This window comes from Danio aesculapii, chromosome 7 (genome assembly GCF_903798145.1).
Source record: "Danio aesculapii chromosome 7, fDanAes4.1, whole genome shotgun sequence".
NCBI lineage: Eukaryota > Metazoa > Chordata > Actinopteri > Cypriniformes > Danionidae > Danio > Danio aesculapii.
Genome location: NC_079441.1, coordinates 66099479 through 66115490, shown reverse-complemented (window position 1 = coordinate 66115490; position 16012 = coordinate 66099479). Strand labels below are relative to the sequence as shown.

Here is a 16012-nt window from a genome sequence, read left to right as displayed (position 1 = left end):
CATACAAATAACAACCACACTTATAGAAAGTCATATAAGATCTTTCAATTTGATCAATTAGAAATATTCTTAAATTCCTCCAGAAAACACCTTTTTAAAACATTTCCCTTAAAATATTTGCTGAATAAAGACATTCTCTAATATATTCTTAAAATGTGAATTCTATTAAAATATGTTGATTCATAAAAATACTCAAACACATTTAAAAAATAAGTTTCTCTTCTCAACAATAAATGTTTGTTTTTAAAATTTTTAAAACTAAATTCATTCCTGAAGTTTAAGCAGTCTTTAGTGTGTTGTGATCCTCTAAAATCATTCTAAAATGCCGATTAGCTGCTGAAGAAAAGCTTATTACCAAATACCAATTTAATATTTTTTGTCTAAACTGATCATAGAATATTTTAAGATTCTTTAAACGAATAGAAAGTTTAACAAGACATTGATATCAAAATATCGAGTAGCCACTATCACATTTGACTCATCCTTGCTTAAAAGTATTCACACCCTGATCATTTGACCTCTTTAAACTTTGAAGGCAAGTGTGCATTTTACACATGTGATATGACAACAATGCTAAATGTAACAGTGTAGCATGAATTCATTTTACTGGTGATACATTAACATTATAGCAATACTTGCACAAATGCAGCGCATCAACACACGTTTTTTTTTACCAGATATCAAGAGAACTGATTTATATATTCTAGACCCAAAACGAACGTGAAAAACAATTAGCAGTGCACATCTACCAAACAGAATAAGGTATTTGATAGATCAGTCTGACCTTAGCCTGCTGCTCAAACAGTTCTCGCTGTCTGATGGGATCGTTCAACTCTGTGTAGGCATTACAGATCTCCTTCTTCATCACAAAGAGCTCAAAACGCTCAGTTAGACCTTTCTGCGATCTGTGCCTGAGGGTGAAAGAAGAAGGAGGGTGAGGGTGGAAGACGGATCAGATGAATGTTGTGGATAATGTGTGGTTTAACCGTACAATGAAAAACAAACTAAAAATCACATACCATTTAGCAAGAGGACTCATTATCTGTGGATGATCACAGATGTATGTTGGGTTGATGCACTTCACCTCCAAGAAGTCTCCCACCAACTGTTGGGAACAAAAAAAACTAAGTTTAAAACATGCATATGTCAAAAGTATTATAGCAAAACCTAAAAATATGTAGCTACTGTTATGCTTTAATGATTAATATTTCAAATGTACAAGCAGGGAATACAAAACTTTCTTGGAAAACGAAATCAGTTGATAGAAGCCAAGTAATATTGTATTATTATATACCATTACTTACTGCTCTATGCCAATAACTGGAATCTATTATGAATGTTTTGAGAATCACTATTTTTCCTTCCCAGTTTACCATTTTGATCATATGGTGATATTTTTTGCCTTCATAGGGCTGCACAATATATTGTTTTAGCATCATCACAATGTGTGCACATATGCAATAGTCACATTGCTGGATCTGCAAATGCAAGATGATATTAACCAGACAACACAGTTCAGAAGAGGTGATTTGTAGAGTCATCGCAAAGCTTAGCCATAATAGATTGAAAGACTTTTATTTGGTCTCTAGAAGAAAAAAACAAAACTTGAGCGTGCTTCACATAGGTGAGTGGGCTTTACAAACCACCCGTAGAAACATTCTTCTTTCTATATGCACAGGACACTTTACTCCAATTATACAATTAAATCAATAAGGAAAACAATGTTTACTTGAGAATATTTACTTCTGATTTTCACTCTAGCTACATTGTCTCTAACAGGTTTAAACGAGGAGTTTGATATTCGTCCATTCCTTTAATGATTAATTTGTTATTTGGGTAAAAGTTTTTGGCTATATTGTGTTTATATTTTGTTATATTCTGTTATGTTTTACTTTATTTGTGATGAATTATTAGGATTTGTTGTTTTGTATTTTTGTTTTCAATGTCGAAGTTGTTTTTTTCTGTTGTGAGATAATGTATGAGATCATGTGATCCGGAAGAGTATAAAATGAGCAACATGCTGTGATGAACACTGTCTGCTAAAGAGCCTGCATGCTCAAAATTTGTGTTAGCCTTCGTAATTTAATAAATTGGCACTTTTGGTAAGCTTTTCAATAAATTGGTAGCTTTGGTATATTTTGAATATATTACTTGTCAATGTTCCACATATTATGCTACACTACTTACTTTTTCAACTTTAAATATTATTTTCAAATAAAGTTAAAGTCATCTTGTGAATTTGCGCAATTTATCGCAGGAAAATTAAATATCGCAATGTCAGTTATATCGTGCGGCCATACTTCATACCTTATCAAGAAGTCGAGCAGTTGTCCTGGGAGGAGGGCATTCAACTTCTTTCTGAACGCACAGGTCATCTAAGAACTTACGAGTTTCTGCCAAAAACACATGCAAAAACTATTTTAGCAACAGAATAAAACCCCAGCTCCCTATCTTTTTGCGATGACAAAGCGATTGGTTTCCAAACATTTCTTTACCGTCACTGTCATAGGTGTCAGGAGGTGGAAACTTCACACCCAGCTCCTTCTCCAGCTCTTGGGTCATGCTGATTCGTCTGAAGGGAGGGGTGAAGTCTATTTCATATGCTTGTCCCTCTGGACCATCAGGATGATACGTCACCTTATAATCTCCAGTAATGTGCTTCACCATTCCTGTAAAAAAAAAAATAAAGTCACTTGGTGTTTTCAGACACATCTTATTTAAATACAAAATGTTTGGTGATGGCTGCTTAATAACACCTCTCATATGGAGAATGAAGTCACATGCATTGCTCAGGTGTGAGTTTTTCACTGACTTCAACAGAGTGTAAAAATCTTGATGCTCTGTGTGTCTCGTCTGTCAAATCTGAGCTTTATTTTGCATTTTCTATTAGATTCAAGGTCAGGTGATTGGCTGGGCCATTCTACAGCTTGATTTTCTTTCTCTGAAAGCATTTGAGAGGTTCTTTGGCTGTGTTTTGGATCACCGTCTTGCTGAAATGTCCACCCTGGTTTCATCTTCATCATCCTGCTAATGAAGATGTTGGACTGAAGCAGCTAATATTCATTTACAATGAGGCAGGGCAGAGAGTTGCTGAAGAACTACTGGGAGATTTCAGCTGCAGTCTGGGCTTTCTACACGTCCCTTTCTTCATGTCTTCAATATTTTTTCCTTTCATTTTATTACACATAAATCAATTTGTAAACTAATAAGGTTTGTTTTCTTTGCATAAATGGATTTCTGTGGTAATTACCAACATCCGGTGAAAATGTCAAGTTAACAGCAGCTTTAAAAATATGTCTTCTGAGAAAAATAGTGACGTGTTAAATACTTATTTCCCCCACTGTAATTAATAAATAATAATAATAATAACAACAATAATAATAATAATACTAATAACAGTAATTGAATTATTTGCATTAATCTAGCTAAGACAATAATAAGATTAGGGCGTTTACATGAGTTGCTTTATGAATGTTCCTCTCGGATTAAATTAATCAAAAATCTCTGTTTACATGGTAGACTCTTAATCAGAGTATTGTCTTAACCGTATTAACATCGAATTATTGGTGTCCATGTAAACGTACTCATTGTAAAATTATGACAAAAAATTGCGAAAAATTAATTTTTGGAGTTGGAGTGACATCAACTCCCCTTCCCAATGATTAGCTAGAGGAGCAGCCGTCAATCTCAACTTAAGGAATAATGATGATGCTGTAACCCAAAGTGATTTACATGAAACTCTAAGGGCATCGTTTGGAAACACAAGCACAATGAGAGCAAAGGTAAAAAAGAAAAAAGACAAGTGGAAAAGACTGGTTTTGTTTACAGTTTTTTTGCTATATAATTTCAAATATATTAACTTTTGTTTCAGTTATTATTTTTTCAATCCGTGACTGCATTGTTTCTTATTCGAAATAGTTTTGTATTTGCTTTTTGTATAATAATTGAACACATTTTTTTTTTCTTTTACGCTTATTATTTTTCAATCTGTGACCTTAATACTTTTGGTGGAATATTATTCTGTAAATTACATTATACACTGATGAAACTTATATGCAATTAGATTTTTTCCTACCAATACCATTTTGACCCAGAGCAACTTATTCTCTGGAAAAACACTTTAAATTATGAAAATTCAGGTTTACTTTCAAAAATCAAGAGGTAATAAGTGTACTGTTTTGATTCTATTTAATGATTTTAGTTTCATAGAGAGCTTATGTTTTGCATATTTCTTATTCTAGTCTAATCAGTTTCTGTATTAAAGAATCCAGAGCACAAGGTTTAACACACCTGAGAGAAGCTTCTCTGTGATTTCCATCAGGTCATGATAGTCGGCATAGGCCATGTAGAACTCACAGGTGGTGAACTCTGGATTGTGAGTGAGATCAATGCCTTCATTACGGAACTGACGGCCGATCTCGTACACACGGTCGATTCCTCCGACTACCAACATCTGAAACATCAATGAAGTTTAGATGTCATGCAGAACAACTCAAGAATTTCAACATCTGAGTGACGCATTTACCTTATGGTTTGTTTGTTTGTTTATTGCCACATCAGCAACTTTACGGCTATTTCATGGCAAGATCAATGTACATAAAATCATTACATGATAAGAACAACTTCATAATTCAATAAGAGATGATACACAAACTAATAAAGAAAATAGATATAAAGAACAAAAATTCACAGTAATGTATTTTAAATGTTAAATATGATTTATTTTGAGATTAAAAAAGGGCCTATATTGAAAACACTGGAAGAGATGGATTGATTACTGCAATGTTAACAGCTGTTGAATGCACTAAATCTGAAACAAAGTAAGCCCCCTAATGTTGTCTTATTTTATTATTTTTGTATTTGTTTATTTCATGTTGAATATTATAAAATTTTTGATTTTTGAATGTAAAATGTTCTGTTGTAAAATAAAAGTTCTCTCTCTCTCTCTCTCTATATATATATATATGAATTTAAGATGAATTAAACATTATGTCATTTACCTTATGGTACAGCTCAGGAGCAATTCTCATGTAGAGGTTCATGTTGAGCTCATTGTGGTAGGTGATAAATGGCTTTGCTACAGCGCCACCAGGGATCAGGTTCATCATTGGGGTTTCAATCTAGAAAACATCATCAGAAATGACAACCAATTAAACATGAGGAAACTGGGGAATCTCTTTCAGTAGGAAACATAAATGCATTGCTTATTGTATTGAGGACATCTTTACCTCCAGAAATCCAAGCTGGTCTAGAAAGCTGCGGAGATATGTGATAATCTTGGAACGGGTGACAAACTTCTGTCTCACAAAATCATTAAGAATCAGGTCCAGATATCGCTGTCGGAACCTGGTTTCCTACAAGAACAAAAAGAGGGGAAAAAAATGTTCAAGGAGATTAGTACAGGATCACAATCTATTCATACAGAAGTTCACGCTCGCAATTTAAGTGATGGAAAACTTTCTTTTATCCCTTTTTACACACAAGATGAAATCCAGCATTTTCCCTGTGCTTTCATGATCGTTCCTGAGAAAACACTTCATAGCACATTGAATAAATTCACTAACAAGCATCTTCTCTCCAAATGTGACAATCTGTAAACACTAAAATTCTGGGTGAAAGTTAAACAGTCCCTACAGCATTTTGCAGGGATATATATATTTGTGGCCTTCTTTGTGGCCAGATTTTGTGCCAACTTCTCAAAACTTAATACATAATCTTGAGTTTGATCTCAAAAGACACTGGAGCCCTGAAAGGACCGGTTATCCTGCACAGAGCAAGGACCATTTTAAAAAATATATATATTCTTAATATAAGGGTGATGCGGTGGCGCAGAGGGTAGTAGCAAGAAGTTGGGGGTTCATTCCGCTGTGGCGACCCCAGATTAATAAAGGGACTAAGCTGAAAAGAGAATGAATTAACGAATATTCTTAATATTAATATCTTAAATACAAAAACAAAACACAGTACTTAAACATAATTAATGAAAATGAGATGAAAGGTTCCTTTAGTGAACATGAGTGCATTTCGTGACACATTTAAGAACTGTCAAATTAAGTTGAACCAAAGTGCATTTTAAATGTTGATGAACAACGTAAACCACGTGTTAATTGCTGAATTATACCAATAATATTGAAAGTTAATATATTTTTAAAGTACCAAACTGCAGCATCATTACAAATGTGTAATTACAATTATTTAAGGACTAGCAGCTTTTAAGTGTCTTGTATTTAAAAAAAGCAGCTTTTTCCTACGTTGGCCAAAAAAAATAATAAAATAATTAAAAAATAGGGCTACTAGGGCTGCTCGATTACGGAAAAAAAAATCATAATCATGATTATTTTGGTCATAATTGCAATCACGATTAGTCAAAACGATAAACAGTTGAAGTCAAAATTATTCGCCCTCCCGTGATTTTTATTTTATTTTATTTTTTTATATTTCCCAAATGATGTTTAACAGATTCTGGAATTTTTCACAGTATTTCCTATAATATTTTTTTGTCTGGAGAAAGTCTTATTTGTTTTTTTTTGGCTAGAATAAAAGCAGGTTAAAATATTTTTGAGTTCAATATCATTAGCCCCCTTAAGCAAAATATATTTTTTGATTGTCTGCAGAAGAAACTACTGTTATTCACAAACTTGCCTAATTACCCTAATTAAGCCTTTGAATCACACTTAAATCTGAATACTAGCATCTTAAAAAATATCAAGCAAAAATTATTTACTGTCAACAGAGCAAAGATAAAATAAATCAGTTATTAGAAATGAGTTATTAAAACTATTATGTTTAGAAATGTGTTGAAATGAGACTTTCCATTAAACAGAAATTGGGGGAAAGGGTCGCTAATAATTCAGGAGGGCTGATAATTCTGACTTCAACTGTATATATACACGGTTATTTTCCTCCCTGTAAATAAGGAAAAGGAAATAAATACAATAGAATAAAATATGAAACAAACTGTGCTTTAAGCACCTTCACTGTAAGAAAAAAACTTTAATTATAGCTCCAAGAGTCCTTCGGTCAAGAGCAGTGAGTGATTTTCTCCTTTTGTCGGCAGCAGGAATATTGCGCGCTGGCACTTTAAGAGCAGTGCGGTTCTGATTAATGGTTTCACTTTCACATGTCATTTGATTGTCAACTTGTTTGTTAATTACATAAATGAGGGTTAATATGAATAATCACTAAACACTGCGTTTTGACACGAATTTGCATGTATTTGACCATTAAAGCGCTCGCATTAAAATGACTTTAGATGTGCGTGCTCTGCTTGTCTCTGAGGCCGAGCGCGCACACACAACAGCATGCGGTCTCGGTCTCTCTCTCTCGGTCTCTCTCTCTCGGTCTCTCTCTCTCTCTGTCTCTCTCTCTCTCTGTCTCTCTCTCTCTCTGTCTCTCTCTCTCTCTCTCTCTCTCTCTCTCTCTCAAAAACGTCAATGATTCAAATTTACTTCAATTTTGCAGCATCCCATGCTGCAAACGTTACATTACAGTACATGCTTTTAGTCATTTTCACGTGAAACTGAGCTTTCCAGAGCAACAAATGTGTACAACTGGAAAGGGGCCGTATATGATGCAATAATCGTTTATCTCGATTAATGTTTTTTCATAATCCTTAGAAGCCAAAATCAAAATGGAAACTGAATTTTCGATTAATTGCACAGCCCTAAACACTAGCAAACCTTTTAAACCAGTTAACTAGCATTCAATAAAATACACTAGTAAGTTTCCCCACCCCCAAGATGTTGCAGACAAGGAAACATAAATCAGAAATATGTCATTTCGAAAATGATTTAAAACCATAGCTTTACCTTGTCTTTCAGGCCAAAGTGAAGGTGTGGAAGCATATGAAGACATGGAGACAGCAGAGTCATCTCCACTGGGATGATACTCAACTCGCCCTTCTTTGTCTTGCCAGGATTCCCCCGGACCCCAATGATGTCTCCGCGCCTCAGTTTGTTGTTGATGTGCACAAACGCTTCTTCTGAGGTGTAGTTTCTAAGAACAGAACAACAAAACACTGGTTACGGGAGTATATGATACATAATGAAAACCACCAGCAAATGATGAAAAATAATCATTGGTTTGACAGCACGTGTTGCAAATCCTCACAAGGCAAACACAAATAGAAAACACACTACAAATCTTCACAATAAGTGCACATTTTGATCTACAAAATCCAAACAAATCGACTGAAGTTAGCATTGTATTTGTATTATGTTGTCCATTCTATAATTAGGCTACTAGAAGTGCCTGAATATTTTTTTTAGAGCTGGGCAAAAATGAATTAGAATTAAATTACATCCAAAATAAATGTTTATTTAGACATAATATATATATATATATATATGTGTGTGTGTGTGTGTGTGTGTTACATATACTCATTATTATCACACAATTTATTTTGACCTTGTTTTACACAATTTAACTTCAATTTACAAATTAAATTTTAAAACAATTTTCATAAACCTTGACATTATATTTAGTTAATTTAGCTATCTTATTTAATGTTTCACAGTTGATATATATATATATATATATATATATATATATATATATATATATATATATATATATATATATAAATAAATATATATATATATATATATATATATATAAAAATATATATATATATATATATATATATATATATATATATATATATATATATATATATATATATATATATATATATATATAAATATATAAATAAATATATAAATAAATATATATATAAATAAATAAATATATATAAATATATATATATATATAAATAAATAAATATATAAATAAATAAATATATAAATAAATAAATATATAAATAAATAAATAAATATATATATATAAACGTATATTATTATTTTTTAAATACTCAAGAGTCGGCTCAGTCACTTTTTTTCAGTTCATCCCTTTGAAACATTTACATTGTGATCCCTGTAATTTGCATGTGTTGTAAGGAATTTGCAGAACGTTTTCTATTTGTGTTTCCATAGTGAAGATTTGCTGTCAAAACAATGAAGATGTTTTCTTAATTTGCTGGGGTTTTTTCTATTTGCATGTGGTTTCTTAAGTTGCACCGCATTGAGCTGTGGTGGAGGAGAGAGCAAATCAGACCTGGAGTTGGCCATGACCTGCAGCTTGACTCCTTCTCCTCGCAGGTCATAGAACAGCAGCTTGGCACCCGAAGCCCTCTTAGCGTGAACACGACCTTTCAAACAAATTAAAAAAAAAACTTCAAAATTTCCCCCCCAAAAATATTTTAAATGTCTGTGGCGATAGTAACTAATTGTTATTACTCAGTAGTGAAAATAATAGTTACACTTTAACAAGGACATGTGCATCTGAAAAAACTTCAGAATTTGTAAAACAAAACAAAAATATCTTGATATTTTTTTCAGTTAAAGATAAAACAATAAACTCAGACATTCAGTTTGCTTGAAATTTCTTCATACAACTTATAAAGATATCAAGTTATATATTTGTATGATACATTTGTACACATACAGTCAAGTTTGTCGTCTAATTATCTTTTGGGAGTATCCTGCGTCATTTCTGGTAAAAAAAAAACAACAACAACAAAAAAAAAAACTTGCTGATTGTATAAAAATAAAGTCAGAACTTGGCTGGGGAATGAATCATTTCGGGCTTAGCTGTGTACAGATACAGTCGAAATCAGAAGTTTTAAACCCCCTTTGAATTTTTTTTTCTTTTTCAACTTTTTCCCAAATTATGTTAAACAGAGCAAGAAAATTTTTACAGTATGTCTGATAATATTTTTTCTTCTGGAAAAAGTCTTATTTGTTTTATTTCGGCTTGAATAAAAACAGTTTTTAATTTTTTAAAATCCATTTTAAGGTCAAAATTATTAGCCCCTTTAAGCTATTTTTTCCCAATAGTCTACAGCAGTTTTTCCCAACCCTGTTCCTGAAGGCACACCAACAGTATACATTTTCAACCTCTCCCTAATCAAACACACCTGAATCAACTCATCAGAAGATTAGAAGAGACTCCAAAACCTGAAGTTAATGGGTCAGATAAGGGAGACATTCAAAATATGTTCTGTTGGTGTGCCTCCAGGAACAGGGTTGGGAAACACTGGTCTACAGAACAAACAAACAAACAATAACTTGCCTAATTACCCTATGCTGCCTAGTTAACCTAATTAACCTAGTTAAGCCTTTAAATGTCACTTTAAGCTGTACAGAAGTGTCTTGAAAAATATCTAGTCAAATATTATTTACTTTCATCATGGCAAAGATAAAATAAATCAGTTATTAGAAATGAGTTATTAAAACTATTAGAAATGTGTTGTAAAAATCTGCTCTCCGTTAAACAGAAATTGGGAAAAAAATAAACAGGTGGGGCTAATAATTCTGACTTCAACTGTATTTGTTGGTTTACATTTTTCCCAACTTTAATTTTCATTTTCTCCAACTCAGCAGCTTTACAATAACAATTATAGATACAGAAAGACTGAAGAACGCTAAAATGATAGCTCAATGTACACGCACATACTCTAAACAAAACACAACATTAACAAAAAATAAATAAATAAAACATACAACCTGTTTATCCAGAATATGCACAATAACATCACAAGTTTAATTGTATTTATTGTTATTCAAGATGAAGTTGATTAATACTCTATACCTAATGGAAAGATTATTGATTACTTCCAGATTATTATCCCAAGTTTTAAAGAAGTTGCCAGAAGTTCCTTTTGTTGTGTCTAATTTTCATTTTAGTTTAACAATATGAAAAATGTCTGGTTGGGTGTGTTGGCGATTTCCAATTTAATAAAATTAAACATTTAGCAAGTAATGCTACAAAAGCTACAACACAAGTCTTACGTTAGGGAACAGAGAAAGGAGGCCACATTTTAGTTTCTGTAAAAAATCATTTCAATGCATCACTAATTAAAATCAAAGCAGAAAACATTTACCTGATAAATTGAGGACAACGTCTGTTAAGTGGTCTCCTGGCTGAAGGTGGTTATAGCGCTCGATGAACTCAGTAAGAGACAAGTCCACATGAAATTTGTGAGGGTAAGGGTCTTCGGCCGTTCCCTTCAAGGATTGAATGGCTTGCGAACGTATCTTGAAGTATTGCTGTGTTAAAACAGAGCGGTACAATAAATCGGTTACAAAAGACACTATGCTTGAATGCTTCATCATTTAGATTCATGCAAATTACAAAAAAAAAAAAAAACCATGAGATATTGTACATTTTATTAATGAATAATTTACACTAACTGCAACCACACTATTTAGAAGAAACATGAGCTATTCATATGAAATTACATGTATTTCTGCTGTAATTGTTATTGTTTACTTTACCTTTAAAGAAATACAAGTTTTTTGCATTCGTATTTAAATCAGTGTTTTTCTTTTCCCAGAATCCCTCACTTATCTTTTCCTGAATGAATGTAGTTTTTATTAATGAATGTAATATTTATTTGATATTTAGGAATAGATTATTTCTTCTTAGTCACTTTGTTGTGTTTTTGTCATAAGTATTACTTTCTTTTTAAACGTCAATACAGCTATACTAGTTTTTATTTTAAGTAAAAATTTTAACTAGACCTACTTGCTTCACAACTAGCTGATATCAATTGATTAGACATTCTTAACATGCTTCTTTTTTCAGCTAACAATTATTTCAAGTAACTTTTGTTTCAAGTAACTTTTGTTTGTTTTACAGCTTTTGTTTTAGTTAAATAGACTATAAAAGAAACTCTACAGTTGACTGGGTGCTACATCTGTGTTTATCGTGATCCACAAATGCATCGAAAATTAGGTGATTAAAAGCATTCACACTGAGCGAATTTACATTTTCATCCACAAAAATAGAGCGCAAGACACAGCTAATGTTAACTCGAACTGTAAAATCTGCATTTCTAGAAAAACAAAACATGATATATTATTAATTTTATATGTTTGCCAATATTTTAACTATATAGAAGATTTCATTTACATCAAGATTTGGTAAGATACCCATAAATTAGGCCATACAAGTTATAAACAACAGAATAGATTGCACAGTTGATGCACTACTGAATCATTGTTCTGCTTATTGATGCTGTCTAAACCACAAACAAAAATATGAGGAAGCTGCTAAATCATATGAGGAACAACTTAGAAAGCAGGAAAGGATGCAATTTAACAAAATGAATCGAGCCGGTGATAAATGATATAGATAAGCAGTATTAATTAAGAAATTAGCCTAATATTTCATAAGAACAAACAAGAATGTGTCAAAAATCTGGCAGTGAACATACTGGATCAGTTTGGCCAACCGCCAACACCGATTGCACAAACTATTTGTTTTTTTAAATAAATCTCTCCTGCTTGATTTGTTATAACTTTTGGCAGCCTCTTATGCTCTTAATATATTTCTGGTCTGACTGATTAGCAGTTAAAACATGACAATAATTGATCATTTTTAGCAGGAATAATAACCATAATATGCATATTGTTTCTGATCGGTTCTGCAAATGCTGTAGTTAAAGTCAAAATAATTAGTTCTCTTGTGAAACTTGGATTCTTTTAAAAATATTTGCATAACTGAGAGAAGATATTTTTAACGCAATCATTTTAATAACTAATTTGTTTCGTCTTTGCCATGGTGAGAGTGCAATTGAATTTAAAGGCTTAACTATTATATTAAGTAAGTTACTGGACAACAGTGGTTAATTCTGTAGCCAATCTTAAGGTGGCTAATAAATATTGACCTTAAAAATAGTTTTAAAATAAATATAAAACACTGATTTTAATCCAGCCAAACAAAAAAATAAAAAAAAACTTTCCACAAAAGAAAAAAAATATTAAAAGAATTAGAATAAAATTCTATTAGAATAAAATGTTTTACTTAAACCTTTTACTTTTGACTTAAACTGTTTGTTTAATTCATTCATTCATTTTCTTTTCGGCTTAGTCCCTTTATTAATCTGGGGTCGCCACAACTGAATGAACCACCAACTTATCCCTTCCAGCCACAACCCATCTCTGGGAAATTCCATACATACTCATTCACACTCATACACCACGGACAATTTAGCCTACCCAATTCCCCTGTACCACATGTCTTTGGACTGTGGGGGAAACAAACTGTGTTTGTTTAATACATGTAATAAATGAAATGTTATATAATTTAATATTCTAATCATATGTGATCTTCAGTTTTCAGCTCTGACTTTATCAGAGTCAATTCTTTCCGAATTCACGTGGCGGAAATGTGATTTCCATAAGCGATACTCATCGTACATTGGGGTCCAGCGTTTCTTCATCTGCCCCGTATGCATTCTGCTGTGGCTTGTCATTGGTCTCCTTCTGTTCCTGCTGCTCTTTGACCTTGGCTTCCTTCTCAGCTGCTTTCTTCTCAGCTTTCATGCGCCTTTTCAGCTCACTGTGAACACAGAATAAAGAAGCTCAGTTGCCGTGTTTGGTAACAATACACGTTCTATGTTACACACGTAAGTCTCTAGCAAGCATATTTTTTTGTGACAAAAGGTTGGTATTGGCATTTAATGGAAACACCACCAACCTTTTGTCACTTTTCCAGCGTATTCCTTGAATAAGCAAAGGCAGGTTTTGTGAGGCGGGAAGAGCAAGCGTCCGCGGCCTGAACGCTTGCAGTCGACATATTCTGACCAGAGTCAACATGATGCAAACGTCCTATTTGATGAATCAAGAAAAATCAGCGTCAGATTTATTGCACCCTTACTAAAACATATTTTGGTACAACAAAAAGATGCTAGCGTCACCATCAGAAATTAGGATTTATGGTCATAAAAATATTTGGATATTGGAAAAATCTGACATTGCAACATATTGTTTTGCTGCAATATATATTGCGATATAAATATAATTTCAACATATGACTTGAGTAGCTCTATTAGGAAAAGATTAGTTCACTTAGATTAACTGGGATGATTAAGTATTTTTCTATGCAGTGCATCTGCATAAATTCTAATAAATTGCAAGCAAAAATAAATAAATAAACAGTGTTTTATAGATTTCTGGGCAGTCTAACAATATTCAAGTACAGAAACGATGTAAAATAACATGGTCATCATTGAATGAATAATTTTAAAAATAATCTTTTACTCTTTAACAAAATATAAAATTCCTTTTTTCCCTCCACCCAAATAACTTCTATATGATTTCTAAAATAAGCCTCCAAATCTATAATTTCTCATAACTTAGCAAAATAGAGCCCATGTAGTTGTCTGATGATGTGCAAAAACTGTGTTTACAAAACACAAAACTGCTCTCAGGTTTATCCATTGTCAATTTTATCTTGATATTCACACATTAAATACTGGTTTGTCATATTTACAGTACATTTAATATCATTAATTTGATAGCCAAAAAGGAGCATTTTTTACTTAACCTACATTCACTGTATAAAGTTTAAACAAATCATTTTCAAAGGCCAGAAAGGAGCCATTTGGTAAATGTTAATATTTTTCCAACTTAACCTAAATTCATTGTATAAAGTTCGAACAAATCATTTTCAAAAAAAGCCCCCATTTAAATGTTTATAGTACAACGAAAAGCTAAACATTAACAAAACGAAAGTATTATAACGTTAAAAAGTCATTACAAAACCTAAAAACGATTCAGCCATCCAGTTAGACACATTTAAACTTAAAACGAACTTCTGGTTTCTGTTTTCAGGTAAATATTGAGCTCAAATTCAGATTTATTAAAGTGTTTTTAAGTATTATACGCAGCATCTCACAAATGAATCGTTCATTTTGAGTCGAAATGATTCAATGACTCGTTTGAATCGGTTCATTATTTATCAAATTCGTACTGACCCCCAGAATCGAAAGTACTTTAGAGCAGTTGACTGACAGAAGCGCCGAAAAAATAGTTTAACATACTAAACGCATTTAAGTTACAATAACACGTTAACGAATTCTCAGCGTAAAACAATCGCTGTATATTATTTTCTTAACGGTCACGGAAATGATTCTCAAGCGAACACGCCATTAGCTATCCATAGAGCGCAACTGAATTATAGGGGATGAAGTGAGAACGTGTGTCATTTGAAGGTTAATTTAAGTAAAATAGACTGTTTACTAACTCTGAAAGATTCTGGCAGGAGAGAATCAATTATACAAACTCAACACACGATGAATCGGAATCAAAACACGCTGTCATTCAGTCCCGTTTACGCAAAACGAACCACGTTGCGTTTCATCACAACGGATCTCACAGGATAACAGTGAGTATAAACGTCACGCAACGCACCCAGTTAAATGTATCTTAGCATTTACTTCGCACGAAAGCAGCATGAGCGCTATAATGGTGTAAATGTCTATACTTTTTGCTGAGTTTGTCTCCATCCACCACAGCTCCGTCTGCCATCTTCTCCACGCTCGCAGCAGGACAGTGAAGCCAGATATAAACAACACTGCAGCAATAAAACCGGCTAATGTTCGACCACACTTCACTGTAAAAGTTCCGTTGCTTGAGGTTGCATCACTTCCTTTTCTCGTAAGTGGTCTGTTTTTTGAATAAATGATTACATATTAATGCAAACAACCCCAATAAAAAATGCCATTCATTACCAATAAAAAGATATGAAAATATGAGGAAACCGTAAAATATACACAAACATGTTAAAAAGAATTCATGGACTGTATATATACCGAAAATGATTATTCCGAAATTATCGGTCATTTATGTCTCCATTAATAGACATAGTGGTTGATTTTTAAATTATTTATTTTGTATTAAAGCCTACTTTCCCGTCATATCTTTTAAAAATAGCCTAATTATATTATTTTTATTTTAATATTATTATTCATTCTATTATTCATTCATTTTCTTGTCGGCATAGTCTCTTTATCAATCTGGGGTCGCCACAGCGGAATGAACCAACTTATCCAGCACATGTTTTACGCAGCGGATGCCCTTCCAGCTGCAACCCATCACTGGGAAACATACACTCTCATTCACGCACATACACTATGGACAATTACCTATACCACATGCTTTTGGGTTTG

The 16012-nt window shown here is 32.7% G+C and overlaps 1 protein-coding gene across 2 annotated transcripts in view; it reads right to left on the bottom strand.

The window, feature by feature from the left end:
* The window catches only part of kars1 (lysyl-tRNA synthetase 1), an 18506-nt gene extending 3072 nt beyond the window's left edge, over nucleotides 1-15434 (bottom strand). The window contains exons 1-13 of one of the 2 annotated variants that reach the window (XM_056462379.1): nucleotides 15328-15427; nucleotides 13540-13670; nucleotides 13260-13401; nucleotides 10940-11105; nucleotides 9112-9205; nucleotides 7809-7995; nucleotides 5229-5354; nucleotides 5001-5120; nucleotides 4291-4453; nucleotides 2496-2669; nucleotides 2308-2393; nucleotides 1020-1105; nucleotides 785-911 (exon numbers count right to left, since the gene is read on the bottom strand). In XM_056462379.1, coding sequence (XP_056318354.1) covers nucleotides 785-911; nucleotides 1020-1105; nucleotides 2308-2393; nucleotides 2496-2669; nucleotides 4291-4453; nucleotides 5001-5120; nucleotides 5229-5354; nucleotides 7809-7995; nucleotides 9112-9205; nucleotides 10940-11105; nucleotides 13260-13401; nucleotides 13540-13658 — 1590 coding nt within the window. In that variant the 5' untranslated portion in view covers nucleotides 13659-13670; nucleotides 15328-15427. Of the gene's footprint in view, nucleotides 1-784; nucleotides 912-1019; nucleotides 1106-2307; nucleotides 2394-2495; nucleotides 2670-4290; nucleotides 4454-5000; nucleotides 5121-5228; nucleotides 5355-7808; nucleotides 7996-9111; nucleotides 9206-10939; nucleotides 11106-13259; nucleotides 13402-13539; nucleotides 13671-15327 lie in introns of both variants that reach the window. The other variant, XM_056462380.1, reaches the window with a different exon arrangement.
* Between the last annotated feature and the right edge of the window lie 578 nt (nucleotides 15435-16012).